The sequence below is a fragment of the Lipotes vexillifer genome, unplaced genomic scaffold (assembly GCF_000442215.2).
Source record: "Lipotes vexillifer unplaced genomic scaffold, Lipotes_vexillifer_v1.1 scaffold239, whole genome shotgun sequence".
Taxonomy (NCBI): domain Eukaryota; kingdom Metazoa; phylum Chordata; class Mammalia; order Artiodactyla; family Lipotidae; genus Lipotes; species Lipotes vexillifer.
In genome coordinates, this window is record NW_006769620.1 from 1,904,125 (window position 1) to 1,922,572 (window position 18,448).

At 41.4% G+C, this 18,448-nt stretch overlaps 1 protein-coding gene across 1 annotated transcript in view; it reads left to right on the plus strand.

Annotated features, from left to right (window-relative positions):
• Positions 1 to 17,639, plus strand: part of MAGI1 (membrane associated guanylate kinase, WW and PDZ domain containing 1) — a 627,906-nt gene extending 610,267 nt beyond the window's left edge. The window contains 6 exon segments of the mRNA XM_007445682.1: positions 64 to 264; positions 8,925 to 9,018; positions 9,152 to 9,212; positions 10,180 to 10,323; positions 12,646 to 12,784; positions 16,891 to 17,639. Of these exon segments, the coding sequence (XP_007445744.1) occupies positions 64 to 264; positions 8,925 to 9,018; positions 9,152 to 9,212; positions 10,180 to 10,323; positions 12,646 to 12,784; positions 16,891 to 17,639 (1,388 nt within the window).
• The last annotated feature ends 809 nt before the right edge of the window (positions 17,640 to 18,448 follow it).

Consider the following 18,448-nt stretch of genomic DNA (forward strand, 5'->3'; position numbering starts at 1 on the left):
CTCCTCCCTTCACTCTATTCCCATGTAACTTAAAAAAAAAATTAAAACTGACTATCAAAGCAGGCAATGCATGTGTGGCCATGCCTCACAAAATAGGTCGGATTATTGAGGGGAGCCCTGCTGACCGATGTGGCAAGCTGAAAGTAGGAGACCGGATCTTGGCGGTAAATGGATGTTCCATCACCAACAAGTCCCATTCCGACATTGTCAACCTCATCAAGGAAGCGGGAAACACAGTTACCCTCCGCATCATTCCCGGGGATGGTAAAGTATACCTATTGTGTGTGTGCCTCTCTCTAGCTCTGTCTCTATCATTAGTGTTCATGTAATTGAATAGTTTTGACTTAGAGGCAGCCTTATCCATGTCTAACTGAACATACCCATCAAGCAAACATGAGCCACTGTTACTAAATCTTACGTCACCCTCTTGACTTCATTCTCTAGCCCTGGGACCCTGTCTTGCTACAGAGATAAACATTTCAGAAAAATCTTTAACTTTCTCCGATTTATTTTGGCTTTGGTGCCCTTGTCTTCAAAACAGCAGAAAAGGTTGAGTACAGGTGGTGAAGCTCGTCTGATACTCTACCTGGAAATTATTAAAGATTTTTTTTAAAACGATGACTAAAATCTGAATGCGTAGTATGGTGACATCACAAAACTTATGTAAGGACAATGCAGAGCCAGTGCTCTTTTTTTTTTTTTTTCAATCTGAATAAGTGAATGTATCAAAGTTTTTTATTTAATGGGAGGTTATCAGGATTTGTGCCTATGTGGTTTGTCCCTAACTTTTGCACGTGGATGAAAAATGAATAAAATCTCTGTGTTTTTGATATTTTAACCGGCCTCCATTAAACTAGGCCTGTTCTTATTTATTTGTTTGATTGGTTCCATTCATATCTTTGGTTCTTTTGTAGCAGTGGTGATTCTGTCCCTTGGGGAGACATTTGGCATTGTCTGGAGTGGGTGCTAATGTCCTCTAGTGGGTAGAGAGCAGGGATGCTTCTAAACCTCCTACAGTACATGGGGCAGCCCCCACTGTCAAAGATTATCCAGCAAAAAGTGTCAATACTCATTATTCATACTTAATAAAAATGAAGTTGATAACGCTAATGTCACTAAGTATAGATCCTTCAGAGAATTAAGTCCTGTATATTGACTTCCTTCTAAGCAGACTTTGCCCTTGGGAAAGAAGTGATAGTTGTCCTAGAATGTTTCAGTGTCTTTTTTTTTTTTCATTCTTGGTACATATGTTATATAATAAAATATATTCTAAAAGTCAATGAGTATTTCTCAAGAGGAAACTGTGGTTTATGGGGGAACGGTGATAAAACTCTCTGCCACTGATCTGTAAAATAAGAAAATCAGAGATTTTATCTGAAAGTAATTCGGCAGGTCAACATTTTTATATACTAATTGCTAGAAAGTGAACCATATTAGTTTAAAACTCCAGTGCTGTAGACTGTGCCTTTCAGAAGAAGAAAATGTAAAACCAAACAATAAATATTTGAACATCGTTGGTCCTAAGAACAGAGAGGTTCCTCTGTACCAAAAATACCCCATACCAAATGTAGAGGAAAAATAGCTCCTTGAATGATGGTCTATTTCAGCCTGTCTCAAATGCATGGTTAGTAATTTACCATCTGGTCTAGAGTCCATTCTACCAATTCACCACTCTGGAAAGCTATTACAATTTAGGAAAGTGATCACAAGATGATAGAACATAGGTTCCTAATGGAAAGGATGAAGGAGGCCAGAAAAATTTGGTGACAGATGGTTGAGAGAGCCTAATGTAGTATATAAATTCAGATACATTTATCTCCATGCTGTGGAGAGATTTCGAAAAAATTTATCCAAAAGAAAGAGACACAGGAATTGACTGGCTGGGTCTAATGTTGGTCAGTCTTAATGTGGGAATGAGAATTTCCAAAAAGGAAGGAAGGAAAGAAAGTGCTCCTTAAGGGAAGGGCTTAGAAAAAGAGTTCACAATCGGGAAAGATGTAGATATGCAGAAGCAACTTGTACTCCCGTGCACATACTTGTTGACTTAATTTAATGTTCTGCAAGGGAAAATAGTTTTGGAGAACCTGAACACCAAAAAATAGAAAGCAATATAGATCATCCAGTAACAGTTGTCAATAAAAAGACATTTTTTAAAACTTCAGTCCTTCAACAGTGTAGAATTCAGACAGGCATATCACAGGCCATCTTGGTTAGAAGAAAGTAAACATTACAGTTGAGACAGTGTAGTTAAGGAACGATGTGTTGCTGAGGATGTGATTTCATTCCATGATATTTCAGGAATTCATCACCATGGTAATAAAACTCTTCACCAATTGCTTTGTAATTTTCAAAGTCCAGGTAAAGCGAATCAAGCCTGGCAGCCAGAGGGTGGGTTTGTAATGCTCATCTTTTAAATGGGGCCAAAAGTTGCCGTCTTGGAGATTAGAGTGAAGGCAGGGGAGTCAGGTTTCTGGAGACATGGAGAGATGCTGGAGCAATCCAGAAGGGTTTTGCAAAAACCTAGAAGACAGAGAGTGACCATTACAATCTGATGAAGAGAAAATCGTGCTGGATCCACCTCCTCTCCGTGAAAGTGTGTTGGACATGGTAGACTGTAAGGTAAAAGGAAGGTGTTCTCTCCATGTTAGGGACCTCTGATCTCCTTCAGTCTCTCACTCTAGTATTTAATGGATCCAGTAGCCCAGAGGCATTTTGTTCCATGATCCTCACAAGGAGACTGATGTTCTTCATTAGAGTGGCTTTGGAGCTCTTGGAAATCCATCTTGTCCAGGGTCCTGTTCTCAGAAACCCAAGGAGGCACTTTACAAAGAGGCTCTCTTATGAGTCAGACAGGAGATAAGCAGACCAAACTTGGAGGAGATGTGGCTAAACACGTTATATGAGCTTCTGGGCTACAGCTACTTGTCCATTACTGAGTTGAAGAAGACTAACTCATCCTTTCTTTGCACAGTTCCCCAAAGAGAAACTTACAAAGCAAGGTAGTCTTGAAATGTCACAGTGTGGTTGAGCAATTTTAAGTTCTCGAGGCTTATTTTTATCAGACATTCAAGTCAAAGGTGTGACAAGGATTGATGTCATCATGTTCAAACTGTCATTTAATATTTGTGTTCTCTGGCTTTATCCTGTCGTGTGAATCTTATTTCAACTCAGGATAAATATTTGCAAAATGTGTATCCAGAGATTCCTCTAAGAGTTCACCCATCTACCATTAATGGAGTCATGAATTAAGGAGAGATTTGCATATAGTTAATGACCGAGAATGTCCCCAAATGAAATTCACAACCAGAATATTAATATACGGTTTAAAGGATTAAACTATACCTGGCATTAGTCCCCACATGACTTTATTGTATACTTTCCCTCTGTTTTACATAAGGCATTGTAACCATCATTTTGATTTCTTACAACAAATTGTTTTAGTTTTCTAAATAAAATAATGATCAAATTTAAGGAAAAAAAAAGGAAGATGCACCATTGGTTGGGCAGTGCTTAGAACCCACTCCCCATCCACTGCCTTATCTAGCTCATGCTGCTTGTTCTTTTTTTTTTTTTTTTTTTTTGCCACACTGCACGGCATGTGGGATCTTAGTTCCCCGGCCAGGGATCGAACCCGTGCCCCCTGCAATGGAAGTGCAGTCTTAACCACCGGACCACCAGGGGAGTCCCATGTTCTTTTTTCTTATCATCAGTCACCTGATTCTCCAGCTTCACTTCTCTCTAAATAGTTTCCCTCACTGTGCCTCGCCTGTTTCCTTCTCACCTTCCTGGCTCCAACAAAAGCTTTGAAACACGACCCCCTTGATTTGACACTATTGTGTTGTTTGAAGTCCTGCCTTCGCAGTTCTAGGACAGGCCTGGCTCAGAGTTCTCACCATCTCTGCTTTTACTACCTTTGGGACCAGGATAGGAGATGAAGTGGGGGCAGAGCCTCTTCTCCTATGAGAGATGGACAAGGGATAGGAAATTGATCATGGCAGCACAGAAAGGCCCACAGAATGGCTGAACATACTGAATTTGAACTTGAATTTTGACTAGTTACACCCCACATACTTCCTACCACTTGTGTTCTATAGAAACACCCTGTGAAATCTGGGTGGAATGAGACTCTAATCAGACAGAGCAGACCCTGACGGAGCCAGGCTAACATGGAAAATCATCAGATTGAATCAAGTTCAAGGTAATGAAAATATTTATGAGCTTAAAAATATATTATTTAGGGACTTCCCTGGTGGTCCAGTGGTTAAGACTTCACGCTTCACTGCAGGGGGCTCGGGTTAGGTCCCTGGTTGGGGAACTAAGATCCCATGTCCCGCCTGGCTGGCTCGGCCAAAATAAAGAAAGAAAGAAGGAATAAAAATAAAATAAAAATATATTATTTAAATATAGTCTTTTTTCTCCTGAAGTCTTTTTTAGTTTTTATTTTTTATTGGAGTATAGTTGATTAACAGTGTTGTGTTAGTTTCAGGTGTACAGCGGAGTGATTCAGTTATTCATATCCATGTATCTATATTTGTACTTCACATCTCTCTGATTTAAAGTATTTGCTTGTATAGGTAGCAGGGCTTGGCAACATAGCACTATTTCCTTGGCAAAGGCCTAAAAGAGTTTACTTATTTAATAGAAAGCTCTGTGGATATGATAGCTAGCATATACTCAGGCAAGAAGAGCGGGGTTTCCATCATATACATTTTAAAAGTCTCCCAAAACTTTTCATATATTTATGGCATTTAAATTTTCAAATGCTCCCTTCAGATATTTATTACATATGTGTTTATGCATTAAAATATTTATGAAAGGAATGATTGTATCTGTTGTCGATTTGCTTGGCCTTGTAATGTGGATTCCATAAGGATGGCTAAGGATATTACCATGGGAGCAAGGTTGGAATTGTAATCATTTGTCACGGAGATAACTTGAAACCCACGATAGGCGGCGCTCCTGTCAGAAATTAGTGCCCTGATTTAGCATGGCACCGTGACAGTGCCTTGAGAGCTAGGATATGCTCGTCTTGAAACACGATTGCTGTAGAAAGTGTAGTAATATCCATTTTCATTCCTCTGGGAGAGCTAAAGCCAGGTGTAAACACTCTTTAAGAAAGGATGTAGGGCACTTTTTTGGAATTTATCATGAAAACAGCCAATCTGTCCATCTATCTGCCTTGGAGTTTTAAAAGTCAAATACCTTGACACCCCTTTATAAAACTGCCTCTAGGGTGTACTCTTATATCAAGCCCTTCTTTTACATTTTTTCTATTATATGGGGCAAATTTTGCTTTGGGATAGAGATATAAATTTGTGAGAACAGGCTTCATCTCTGTATTTTAAAAAGCTGGAGAGAATTTCAGCACATACTGTCTTGCTTTAATTCTAAATGAAGACGTAAAAGCTCATTTAAAAACATATAAGTTTATATTAATAGATATTTTAAAAGCATCCTGGAAATCTAGGGTATACTAAAAGCTATTTTGGTGCTCGGAGATGGCCCAGGAAATCTAGAAGTCAAAACCAGGGTATTTTGTATCTTAATCTCTGATACTGCTTAGTGAAGTTGATGGTACTTATACAGGAAGGTAAAAGTACTTGCTTATTTGAAGGGAATGTACCAATCCGATACGATTTCCTTGATACCAGTGCGTAATTCCCTTGTAAACAGAATGAAACTAAAAGTTAACTATCAGGCAGGCCCTTGGTTTAATTCCCATTGCCTCCACTTGCTCTCTGGAAGACCTTGGACATGTTGCCTACTTACTCGAAGCCTCAGTGTCTCTATAAAGTGGGGGTAACTAATTGCACCTATTTCATTGATCTGTGAGGATGAAATGAAATAGTACATGTGATAATGCACCTAACACAGTGCTTGGCGTGTTGGAAACAATCGAGATGTGGTGGTTGTTCATAGATTAAGGAAAACAAGCAAAAGGAGAAAAATTCAGTGGGTTCAACTAGGCATTTGCATATTAAATGTTAATTTTTGAAATGCTTAAAATTAAGCTTCAATCCAAAACAGATTTGCATATAAATATGTGAAAAGTAGCAAAGGAATGATGGAAGGAAACTTAATAAAAATTCTATTTATATGTTTGTTGAGTGATTATCTATTATATCTCATCAAACCTTGAAAATAGCATAAGTATTAAAATGGTTTGAGAATGAGATCTGCCCTGCCTAGAAAACTCTGGCTACGAAAAACACCCAAGAGGGACTTCCCTGGTGGTCTAATGGCTAAGGTTCCGGGCTCCCAATGCAGGGGGCCTGGGTTCGATCCCTGGTCAGGGAACTAGATCCCACATGCCGGAACTGAGACCTGGCACAGCCAAACAAACAAACAAACAAACAAATAAATAAATGAATTTTACTGATTTTAAGCTTTTAAAAAAAAAAAAAAACACCCAAGAACTCTAAAGGGGAACCTCTGCACAATTCAGTCATTATAATCACTTTAATTACAAGGAAACATTCTTTTTGGTATCCTGATGATGATTTCCCCATGGCCCTAGCAATCTTGTGATTTCCCAGAGAGTCTCCATAAAATTAATTACAATGATCAATATGAAGTTTTTAAAAATACACGTTTATGAAACTTCTGGCAAATCACATTGACAGGCTGTGCGGTCTCCTAGTCCTTTGTACGGGCACAGCAGGCAGACTTTATGAAATACCACTTAGATTTATCGCCTTGGTTGTGCCGCTTAACTGCAGTCATAAAAATGGACTAATAATATACTCAATATTGTGATAACAGTAATAAATACATGCCACCCATAAAAAAGATGCTCATCATTTTTTGAGCAGTTTTTATGTGCCAGGCACGAGCCCAAACACTTTCCTCCCAGGTAATCTTTGCACCAGTGTTCTTAGATATTTCTGTTATGCTGTATGTGTAGATGAGGAAACTGAGGCATAGAAAGTTGAAGTAACTTTGCTTCAGGTCCCAGCCAGTAAGTTGCAGAGTTTGGGTTGCAGAGCCAGGTAGTCTTGACTCTAGAATCTGACCTTATAACTATTACGCCTGACAAGCTTAAGAAGCATCACTTCCCCACCTCGGAGGGTCACAAAGTGTATTGGCACAGTTAAGGGTCCACAGGAGAAACAAAACACAGACACACAAAAACATTTCTCTCTGTTCCACCCACTAGTTTTCACCCTGTTTGACCACAGATTACTGTTCCCTCAGAATCTGGAGCAACATTTGGTAAAACAGATTCTGTGGGAGACGTCATCCTAAAGCATGAACTGGACTCACATCTCAGTTCATCTGATCTAGTTACATTTTCTCACTAATCTTGCGCCTTCGCTATCCAGATCGTAATCTTTAGAGCTGGAGGAGAAACTGTTAAAATCGTATTTCAACTTTCTAATTTTGCAGAGAGTTTAAATAACTTACAGACGTTACCACAGTAATAAATACAAAGCAGAAGTGGTAGCAAGGGCCACAGCTACAATCAGTGTGTCTTGAGTGCTTACTACGTGTCAGGTACTGTGCTAAACATTTCATATATTTTTACCCAAGAAAAGGGAATTATTGGCATCATCCCCTTCTATCAGATGAGGAAAACAAGGCACACAGCTAATGAGTGGGGGACAAAGGGATTTGAACCTGGGTCTGATCTCCAGCCCTTGCTTTTAACGCCTATGAAAATAAAATAACAGGAAGTCAGACTTAATCTGAGTAGTATTTTTTAGGAAAGTAAAATGGAAGATTTTGGGGGATTTTACTTTAGGAAAGTAAAATCCCAAAAACTTAGGATTAGTGAGCTGTCCATAGAAACTTGGTTATACATGATGGGTAGATACATGTATTCCACAAACACTGGAGTGCCTACTGTGAACCACAGGACTCCTAGACACTTCTAGATTTCACAGCACACTATGAATTAAATGGGCACTTATAGGCTAATCTAAGAACTTCACCACCGCATTTAGCATTTTCTTGATTAGAAAACGTGTGCCAAGTTCCAGACAGTCAACCTAAAAGTAAATATTAATAGTGTAACTTGCTCATAGTTGCTTACTATCTGCCTTGACCTTAATGGGGAAATAATTAGTAATAGAACATATAACTATTACAATGTGAATGATTATATTTTCATATATGCATGTTGGTTTGCAATCTGTAGGCATGTTCGTGAGTGTTTTCAAATTCTGGGTCTCCAGACTCCCAGAGATCAATGAAGTTGCTTATGAATGTGTTTAGTGGAGAAGAAAGGCAATTTTCATAAGAATATAATCGTATTCATTACATTAGGGTGGCTTGCTGATCTGTACAACTTAGATTTATAAACTCCAGCTCTAACTAATGCAAGTTTTAAAATGAACTCTTCATGAGTGAATCTAGGCGAGGTCTCACAAGAATTCCACATTTTTAGCTGTGCTTCGTTTTATAAAAGCTTTGGGGAAGAAAGTAGACGTTAGGTGCGTGTGTGTTTAACAAGATGTTAGCGCACTTTTGATTTTAATAGTCACGTGAGAAAATCAAACAGACTCACTAAAGATCGCTGAAAAACTGCAGGAAACATTAGCAGAGACATTATCAGCCTGTAGAATTATGGGAAATAATTCTGGTGTGGTGCCATGATTTGATGGGCCTGCCCTTTATGAGTGATGGGGGAAGAGTGAAAGGCACCTACCTTGGCTACAATTTTAAAGAACCATTTTCTTGGGTAAACTCTTTCTTTCATTTGTGGAGATGTCTGACTGGGAGGAGGGTAATGGGGGTGTACGTGGCTCACATCATAGAAGATCTTAGAATGGCCCTTTAAACTCTTGAGAAATTCAGTTCAAAACTGTTTGAAGTGGTGACGGAGAAGCCAGATAGAATTCACCGGTGAGGCTTCTGCACACCTCCTGGTGTGACAGTGTCTTCTCTGGGGCCTTCATTTCCTGATGCTCTGTCTTACCCCGCAGAGTCTTCGAATGCCACTTTGCTGACCAATGCAGAGAAGATTGCCACCATCACCACCACACACACCCCTTCGCAGCAAGGGGCCCAGGAGACCAGGTCAGACACGGCTTTGGTTTCTTTTGTTACTTTCAAGGGGAAAAAGTAACTCCTGTTGTGACGATGCTCCTCCTTGATTCTTTCTCTGTCTCCTCGTGGGTTGCTCTTACGCTTTTTTCTCTCGCTTCGGCAGGAATACCACCAAACCAAAGCCGGAATCTCAGTTTGAGTTCAAAGCACCCCAGGGAACACAGGTGAGGACCATTTCTCTTTTTTCCTTGTTGGCTTGGTGTGTTTCCTTCCAACTTTCTAAAGCGATTTTTACCAGATATCTTCTATAAGGTACCCTCAATTAAGATAAATAACTTTTTGTGGGGGGTATGTACTAAACATGTACTCATATTGGTTTATCAAGGAAATGACATTTTATTTTACTACCTTTGAAAAATATTCCTAGACATCCTTTTCTAGGCAGGGCTCGGTGGGAAACCCACACAAAATAAAAAGCTATAATTATCTCAAGGATTGGTGATCAGAGAAAGAGCAAACCAGCTCATGTCTCCTCATGGTACTCATAAAGGCATTTATGTCAAGAAAATATCTTTTTGTTAAGGTGTTTCTCAGACTTGTGAATTTCAGGTGAGACCCCTTAAAGCTACCCAGCTGTCACACAAGGTGGTAATGGAGGGTGCACAAGTAATAGCAGGTGAAGCAAATTTGGGAAACATGGGGTGGTACAGAGTTAAATAGGTTTTTTTCTCCCCCCGACCGGCCTTCGCAGAGCCTTCCCTAATCCATTCCTGATTCTCCTTAATCAGCATGGGTACCACTGTCCAGATGTGTGGAGGTAGTTGTTGGTATCCTAATGATGAGATGTTTTCAGACGTTGGGCAGGGAGGCTGAATACCCAGCAATGTGCTGGATGGTATTATTTAATGAAGGATTTTCCTGCCCCAAATGCAAGTTGCAGCCTCACCGATTAAACTTTAATGTATGCGTGTTGGCATGCAATCTGTATGCACGCTCATGAATGTTTTCACATTCCGGATCTCCAAACTCCTAAGGTTAATCGATATTAATAAACAAGAATCACCAAGAAGGGGATAGAAACGGTGCCTTTGTGTCAAATGAGCATAATGGAGAATGTTGGGGAAGAGGGAGAGAGAAATGTGTGTGGATTTAAGTCCTCCCAGAATGACTGCACTTAATTTCTTTGAATAGGAGCAAGATTTTTACACTGTGGAACTGGAAAGAGGTGCCAAGGGATTTGGCTTTAGTCTTCGAGGGGGCCGAGAGTATAACATGGACCTCTATGTTCTGCGCTTAGCAGAGGATGGTCCTGCAGAAAGGTGTGGAAAGATGAGGGTAAGTAGGGAGAGGCGTCTGGAGTGGACACAAAGAAGTCATCTGCAGTGACTTCTTGACATCCTATGGTTAGAACCTGCACGTTCATGAGAATTACATGTTTCTAAAGCTTTCAGGACACTCCAAGTGCAGGACTCCCACCCTAGCATAAATCTCTCCCTCAAGCATAGTTAGCTGTAGCTGCTAAAGTTAGGCGAGCTCTTCCAACTCTGAGGTTGACTGAAGGATTAAAGTCACTTATGAACTTACTAACATGGATATCGTCTGAATCCCATCTCCATAGTTCTTTTACTTAATCTCATGGGGCAGGCACATCACTTCCCAGGGATTCCTGGGTATCCCAGCATGCTTCAAGAGCAGGAAGCCGTGTGGTTCTGTAGGTTCTGAGTGGTGAGCTCCATGCAGTCTCTAGCTAGCCACTGCCGCCTCCCCCTAGGCTAGGCCTCGGGAATGATTTAACACTCTGCATTAGCAGAGGGCCAAGGAGTCCATGGCGTGACTATTCAGGGTCACTAGGTAGTCATCAAAGCTGCGAATTTTAAATGCACATGTGCCAAAAGTCCAATCTGTTCTGTTTAGATATCTAATACCTCTTACCACGTATGAAGATGTTGCTCTCCTGGGCAGATCAGATGATTAGAAAAGAAAAAATCATCTGCTCATTAGAGATAGGGGGCATAGATGGAGACACACATAGGGAACAATTTGCAAGGAATTAAAGAAATGGAGAGTCAGGTCAGGAAATCAAAAAAGGGATTAAAATTAGCCCTGAGCAGAAAGAGGGACAAGGGTGACCAGAGGTGGGGAATTTAATGCTTGTAACTCAAGACAGAGTCTTGAATTTTATGTTTCTTCAGACTGAATTTTTTAGTGAGCTTTTTTTTTTTAATTGAGAAAGTAGACCATGAATGCGATTTTTAAAAATTAGAGGAAACTGGTGCATAGTAAAAATATAGTTTCCAGGGTCAAACTATATACCAGTTTCTTGTATATCCTTCCTCTGTGCATACACATGCATAGTTTGTGCATATATGGTGGTTTATATTCCTTTTGTTTATATTTCAAACACATGGCATATGCTTTTCCATGTCTTTACTCACTTAGAAAAGTTTTCTATTGAAAGAAATACCACTATTATGATATTTTGTATAATGTTGTATAGTTCACAAGGCATACTGTAGTATTCGATTGGACCCCCTCAGCATGGTAGGCATGGGTTGTTATCCTCCCCTTATACAGATGAGGAAGTGAACTCAAAAAAGTAAAGGACTTAGCCAAGATCACTTAGCTAACAAGTGATAGGACTCAAATTTAGTCCTTTAAACTCCAAAGCCAGTCCTTTCCTCTTCTGCCTTCTAGAATATGTGCTCCGTGAGAGCAAGGATCTGGCCTGTCTTGTTTACTCCTTTGCCTCCAGTGCCTGGAATAGTCGCTGACTCCTAGTAAATGCTGCAATCAATGTATCAGCCAGGAGTGTGGTCTCATCTGAAGGCTCAGCTGGGGAAGGATCTGCCTCTAAAGCTCACTCACAGGGTTGTTGGTAGGATTAGTGCGCTTTGGGCTGTTGGCCCAAGCCATCCCTCATTTCCTTATCGTAGACTCTGTAGGGCATCTCACAGCATACATCAGAATGAACAACTGAGAGAACAAAAGAGGACAAGTAAGACAGAAGAGCCAAGGGACTTCCCTGGTGGTCCAGTGGTTAAGATTCTGTGCTTCCACTGCAGGGGGTGTAGGTTCAATCACTGCTCAGGGAACTGAGATCCTGCATGCCGTGAGTTGTGGCTGAAAAAAAATTTTTTTTTTTAATAAATGAAATATTTTTTTAAAAAGACAGAAGCCAAAACCATGTTGTAACCTTATCTTTGAATTGACCTCCCATCACATTTGCCATATTGTTTGTTAGAAGTAAGTGACTAATTCCAGCCCACATCCAAAGGAAAGGGGATTACACAGCATATGAATTCAAGGAGGCAGGGGTCATTGGGAGCCATCCTAGAAACTGTCTGCCACATCCGCCTCCCCTCAACAATTAATATTCCCTTTGCTACTTTATTTTCTTTAGCACTTAACACTGTCTAGTGTACATGCATTTTTATAATTTTCTTATTGTCTTTACCCCACTAGAATACCATCTCCATGAGGACAGGGATTTGGGGGTTTTTACACTGCTGTATCCTAAACAATAGAAGATTTTTCTGGAACATGTTCAGTAAATAGTTAGTGAGTCAATAAGTGAAAGAGTTTAAAATTACAAAGCACCTCAATAGCTGGTGAAACCCTTTTGTGATCTTCTCACTTGGCTCTCTCTTGCTTTGGCAGGTTGGTGATGAAATTTTAGAGATCAATGGCGAGACCACCAAAAACATGAAGCATTCTCGGGCTATTGAACTGATTAAGAATGGTGGCCGCAGAGTGCGTCTGTTTCTGAAGCGGGGAGATGGCTCCGTACCAGAATATGGTGGGTCAAACTATGAAAACATTCCTTCCTTCCCTGGCATGACTCCATGAATCTGTCTCCAGAACTGCAGCAGGAAAGTCTTTTTGTTTCCCCTATTCACCAGTGTCTTACCAGCCTCTCACACCATGTGATTATTTGCCTCGCTTGTTCTGAAATCTCTACACATTTCATCCTTTTGCTTGCTTACGTGGACTGGGGCATGGCCTAAGACGAGCTCTTTATAGCCCCCTTTCTGATAATCAGAGAGAACATTTTGTCTAGTCCGACCAAGAGCGAAGGAATGTTTGTTTGAACTGTGCCAAACTGTTTCTCAGATCCAATTCTTAGCACAAAATGACTCTACTCCTTTTAAGAAGCAGGAAAGCAGGTTTCCTGAGTGATATGTTGAGGCACAATTCTTTTTTTTCTCTCTCTTTCTTTTTTGGTTACTTGATATCTTTATTCAAGAGGCGTGAAATTTGGAGATGATCTGGGGGCCTTGCTCACCTCCTTGATGCTCTGTATGCAATACTTCTGCATCCCCCCCCACTGGTCCGTACCCCACATCAGACCACCTGAGCCCACTGCTACAAAACAAACAAAACTCTTGGTATATTAACCATATGTTTTTACGTGATAAAGGATGAAATCGATTCCCAGTGCCCATCGTGAGGGAAACACGTTACTATACCTTTCCTGTGAGGAAAGCCAGCTTTTACATAGAGTTCCTTTGTCATATCTGTAGACACGATTTGACTAAGCAGTAATGCTCTTCACCTAGCCTAGTGTTCTGATGGTGAAATATTGTATATTATAATAATTACATCCTATTTATTTGAGATTCTTGTTTAAAATTTAAAAAAAAAAAAAAAAAAAAAAAAGCTATGCCCTAGATGTAGGGCTTTTCTTCCCAACCAAAGGTCTACAAAAGTTTCTATAGAAACTGTGATTGAATGGTCCCCATATGTGTTGGTCCCCTTTATTAGGGATTTATCTGTTGTCACCCTCTGCTCTGAAAGTCATTTGGCACAATTCCCAGTTGCATTTTGGACTTGATGAGACACTTAATTCAGATGCAGCTCAAGGAGAGGGACTACCCCTTTGAAGGACAGCCTTTCCAGGTGTTGGGCATTCGTGCAGGCGCAAAATACAAGGGGCCCAAGGCGGGGGTGGGGGGTGGGGGGTGGGGATGGGTATCAGATGAGGCCCCTTGAGACATGGCCAACCATGGGGGAGGTATTCTGACAACATTAAGATGCCACAGCTGTGCACTGTACTAAACCTTGACCATAGGTGTATCGATGCCACTGAAACTGTGTAACATTATCTCCCTTTTCTGTCTTCCCTATGCTTCTGTTGGATGTGATGTTCATTTGCGAGTCATCGTCAGTAACCTGTGTACCTTCTCAAAACCTATGTCTGTTGCACTGAGGATGAAAATCCAACACTAACAAATGTTCTTTGGGCTAAAAATAAAGATCATTGAAATACACAGTTTTTTTCCAAGAAGGGTTGAACGTGCCAGGGTTGTGCTACTGTAATGTCTCCATGTGTCATTGGGACTAAATCTCTCTAATTCTATTGATTAGAATCACAAATGGGTTATAATATGTTAAGTTCCAATATTTTTCTGACTTGATTGGAACCTGCTTCTCTGTGAGGCTATTTTTGTAATGAGTTTTTTGTACTTAATTTAACTGCCGTGGTCTTGGGGGAGGGGGGATGGAGGGAGGGAACTTTGTTCCTTTGTTGTTTATTGTTAATGCTCTCCTATGCCAGCCTGTCATTGTTCCAGTTGTTTGAAAAAGAAAAAAAAAAGGAAAAGAAAAAGAAAAAAGGATGCATTCATTGTCTGGGTTCTCGAGTCACCTTATCTGGCTGTCTGAAAACGTCACTGTTCTGATTTTGGTCTCTGCAGCCTTATTTGAGTGTTGCCTTAGACTGTCTGACTGGACAAATAAACTCTCTTTGCCCTATGTTAACAAATGCAGATTTTTTTTTTTCTTTCCTCTTTGTTATAGGGAATCTAAACGTTCAACTTTTTCTCTTTCTCTCTTTCTCTTTCTCTCTGACTGTTCTTGGTGCTGGGCCCTCCCTTCTACAGCGATGATACCTCCTAATATCGCTGCATGTATGAGAAATGAAAAGCTCGGGGAGGCTTGCTTCTACCTTATGGGCCATAATCAAACTACGGTTTGTAGCTCAATCAATACTAGGTGTTTCTGTGCTGTGGCCTAATTTCCTCATTGCTTCTGCTTTAGCTCTATTTTGATATGTTTGGCAATTCATTCTGAGCACCCTGCGTTCTTTGAATTGTAAGTACACCGCTGACCCTATGGAAGTCTTACTCTCCCTTCTCTTAAAAGTAGGTGTAAGAAATCCCAAGGTTAGATTTATGATAGTCATTGAAGCCCCTTTCCTCACCTGGATCCTAAAATCACTTCATAAGCTTCTGCGTGTGTTAATTCTAGAAGCCTACCCAGCATTCAGAAAAAACAAACCTCAGATCACAAAGCTCTCACTTAGAGGGATAGGGCTTTGATAGACAGGAAGATGAGATTTCCTACTCAGTTATCTCTTGGCAAATGACAGCCCACAGGCCAAATCTTGTCTGTAGCCTGTTTTTGTAAGTAAAGTTTTAGTGGCACATCGCCATGCCCATTTCTTTTATGTGCTGTCCATGGCTGCTTTTGCACTATAGTGGCAGGTGAACAGTTGTGACAAACTATGCAGCCTGCTAAACCATAAATATTTTACTCTTTGGCCCTTTACACCTTTTTCCTTTAAAAAGTTTACTGATTCCTGCTCTAGGCTATATTCCTGCTTTTGTTAAAACCCACCCTAGGTTTTGGGAGATGGTTCGTGAAAGAGACTAATTGCTTAATGTTGACCTTGTTGGCTCATGAAAGATCCTTAAGGGGGCACCCGTGATTCCTTCGCCCCTGTGACTGTGGCCCCGGTTTGCCCTCCACGCTGCAGCACATCACTTCAGGTGCTTTGCCTGGAAATGCAATAGTGTGTATGACTTACTGGGTTTAGGTGTGACAAAGCATCCCTGTTTTGCAAAGAGCTGTCATAAATCTGGGATGCTACCTAAAACATTTGCAGCGTCATTTCAAATAGTTTAACGGTAAATAGGAGCCCTATGGCTTGCCCTGCTTTTTAATCTATAGACAACTTGAGGTTGTAAGAAGCTGTCCAGTGACTTCACGGCTCAAAGATGTAATGATGGCTGCTTCTATCGCATCAAGAAAAGTGCCTCTATCCGAACCCCATCGAATGTCAAATGTGATCCTGATGGCCTCTCTTCCGCTCCCTTTTATCTGTCAGAAGACTCTACAGTTTAAAAACAGTTCCTTAACCTTATGCAAGAGTAAAGAAAATAGTTGAACGACATTCACAAAGGTAGAGAGAATGTTTAATGGACCCTCCCATAATGTCACAATTGCCCATCATCAACATCTGGCTGTGTTGCCTCTGTAATCACCAGGCTGGATAATTTTTTTTTTTTTAAATAGAAGTATACTTTGCTTACAGTAAAATGCAGAAAGCCTGAGCGTCCAGTGCAGTGAATTTTTACCTCTCGATGCACGCCTTTAATCCCCACCCAGATCAAAACATCAACTCTTTACATCCCCCCAGAAAGTTCCCTCATGCCCCTCCAGGTCAATAGCCCAGGTTGTTTTTAAGCAAATTAAAACAAGTATTCTTTAAAGAAAGGAATATTTTCTGTCATGCGGGCTGGGGGCTGGGGGGGTGGATCACGGAGGAAGATGGGTAGAGTGGGGAAAAAAGAGCAGGAGATAGGGTGGGGACATTTTGATACTTTTAGACAGACTATTTGGGTTGTGCCTTTAAAGACTAAACTCCCGACTGATGTTACAAGTTCTTTAATGATCTATGAGTATAAAGAACAGTAGGCTAGCTGTGGAAAGCCACAAGTACCAGTTTTTTAACCCTGACTAGTTGCAGTTATACTTAAATTAACCAAGAGTCAGTTGGCTTTGATTCTGACTGCTGTAACAGTCGTTTGTTTGTTGTGACTAATGGGATCTCACGTGTGCGGGTGGAGACAGGAGCCGAGGTCCTTGGTACCAAACTGTTGCTCTGGTTTCTCTTCCTCGCAGACCCCAGCAGCGACGGGAACGGCCCTCCCACCGGTCCACAAGGTGTTCCGGAAATGAGGGCCGCGCCCCCTGACCGCCGACAGCAACCATCATTGGAGTCCAGTTTTCCACCCGATCTTCACAAATCATCACCACATGGGGAAAAGCGGGCACACGTGAGAGATCCCAAAGGCAGCAGAGAGTATAGCAGACAACCCAACGAACATCACACATGGAACGGAACTTCTAGAAAACCCGACAGTGGGGCTTGCCGACCCAAGGACCGGGCACCCGAGGGACGAAGAGATGCCCAACCCGAGCGGATGGTGACCAATGGCCCCAAGAGGAGGCCCCCGGAGAAGCGGAGGGAGGGCACGAGGAGCGCTGACAACACCTTGGAGAGGAGGGCGAAGCAGGAGAGGGAGGCTTCCCCGGAGAGGAGGCGAGAGCGGTCCCCACCGCGCCGGAGGGACGGCTCCCCCGGCCGGCGGAGGAGGTCTCTCGAGAGACTCTGGGATCAGAGAAGATCTCCGGAGCGCAAGAGAGGAAGCTCGCCCGAAAGGAGAGCCAAATCCACAGACCGGCGGCGGACCAGGTCCCCCGAGCGGAGGAGAGAGCGGTCCCTGGAGAAAAGGAGCAAAGAAGACAAAGGCGGCCACCGAGAGAGGGACGAGACGAGTCTGAAACAGGATGCCAGCCGAGGTTCCAGACATCCCCCGGAGCAGAGAAGGCGACCTTACAAAGAATGTAGCACCGACCTCAGTATCTGAGACCCTGAATCACATTCCAGCCTTTACCGTGTCAAAGGTTCTAAGAGGAAGCTCACAGACTTGAAATCGTTTAGTTTCTTACCTAGTGAAGCGTCTGACGTCAGCCTGATGATTCTCTGACTTGCGACAAACATTTGATGCATTTGAAATCTTATAAGAAAAAGATATATATATATGAAAAGTGTTGTGCCTGATGTATCATATTAAAGAAAGTATTTTTAAATGCATACTTTTTTGGAAATTATTTGCCAAATGCTGCCCCCAAGGGATATAAATTTTGGTTCTACATAAACTGTAGAATTGTCAAGAATTGTTCCCTTTTGGGGGGGGAGCGACCTTTTTCTCCCCTGGTAAAATGGGGCTGTTGATCATTTTCTCTAAGTAAGGAAAATCATGGATCAAGTTTAATTAATTTGATAGAGACTTATGTAGTGATGTAGTGCTATACTGTGGTTAGGAGTTTTTCTTGAAAAAAAGAAAAGAGTAAAAAGGCAAAAATTATATTTGTAAAAGCTGAGGACTCTTTGGAATGGATTAGGATTGCCGATGATCCTAAAATTAAGCAAACTGTATGAAGAGACTACTATCGCAAATGAAGGATATTTATAGTTAAACGACACAGCACAAGGAAATATTATGTTCTCAAGTTATAGTTGGTTCAGAAAACAGTTCGTACTCTCCCTGGCCGTAGAAAGGTGCCAAGAGGAGAAGGTTGGCCGCCGTTACCCAAATGCAGCCCAAGCACAGATGCTCAGGTTCATTAGCATCACCGACATCTAATGAGATTTCATTAAGGCAGTGCCATCACA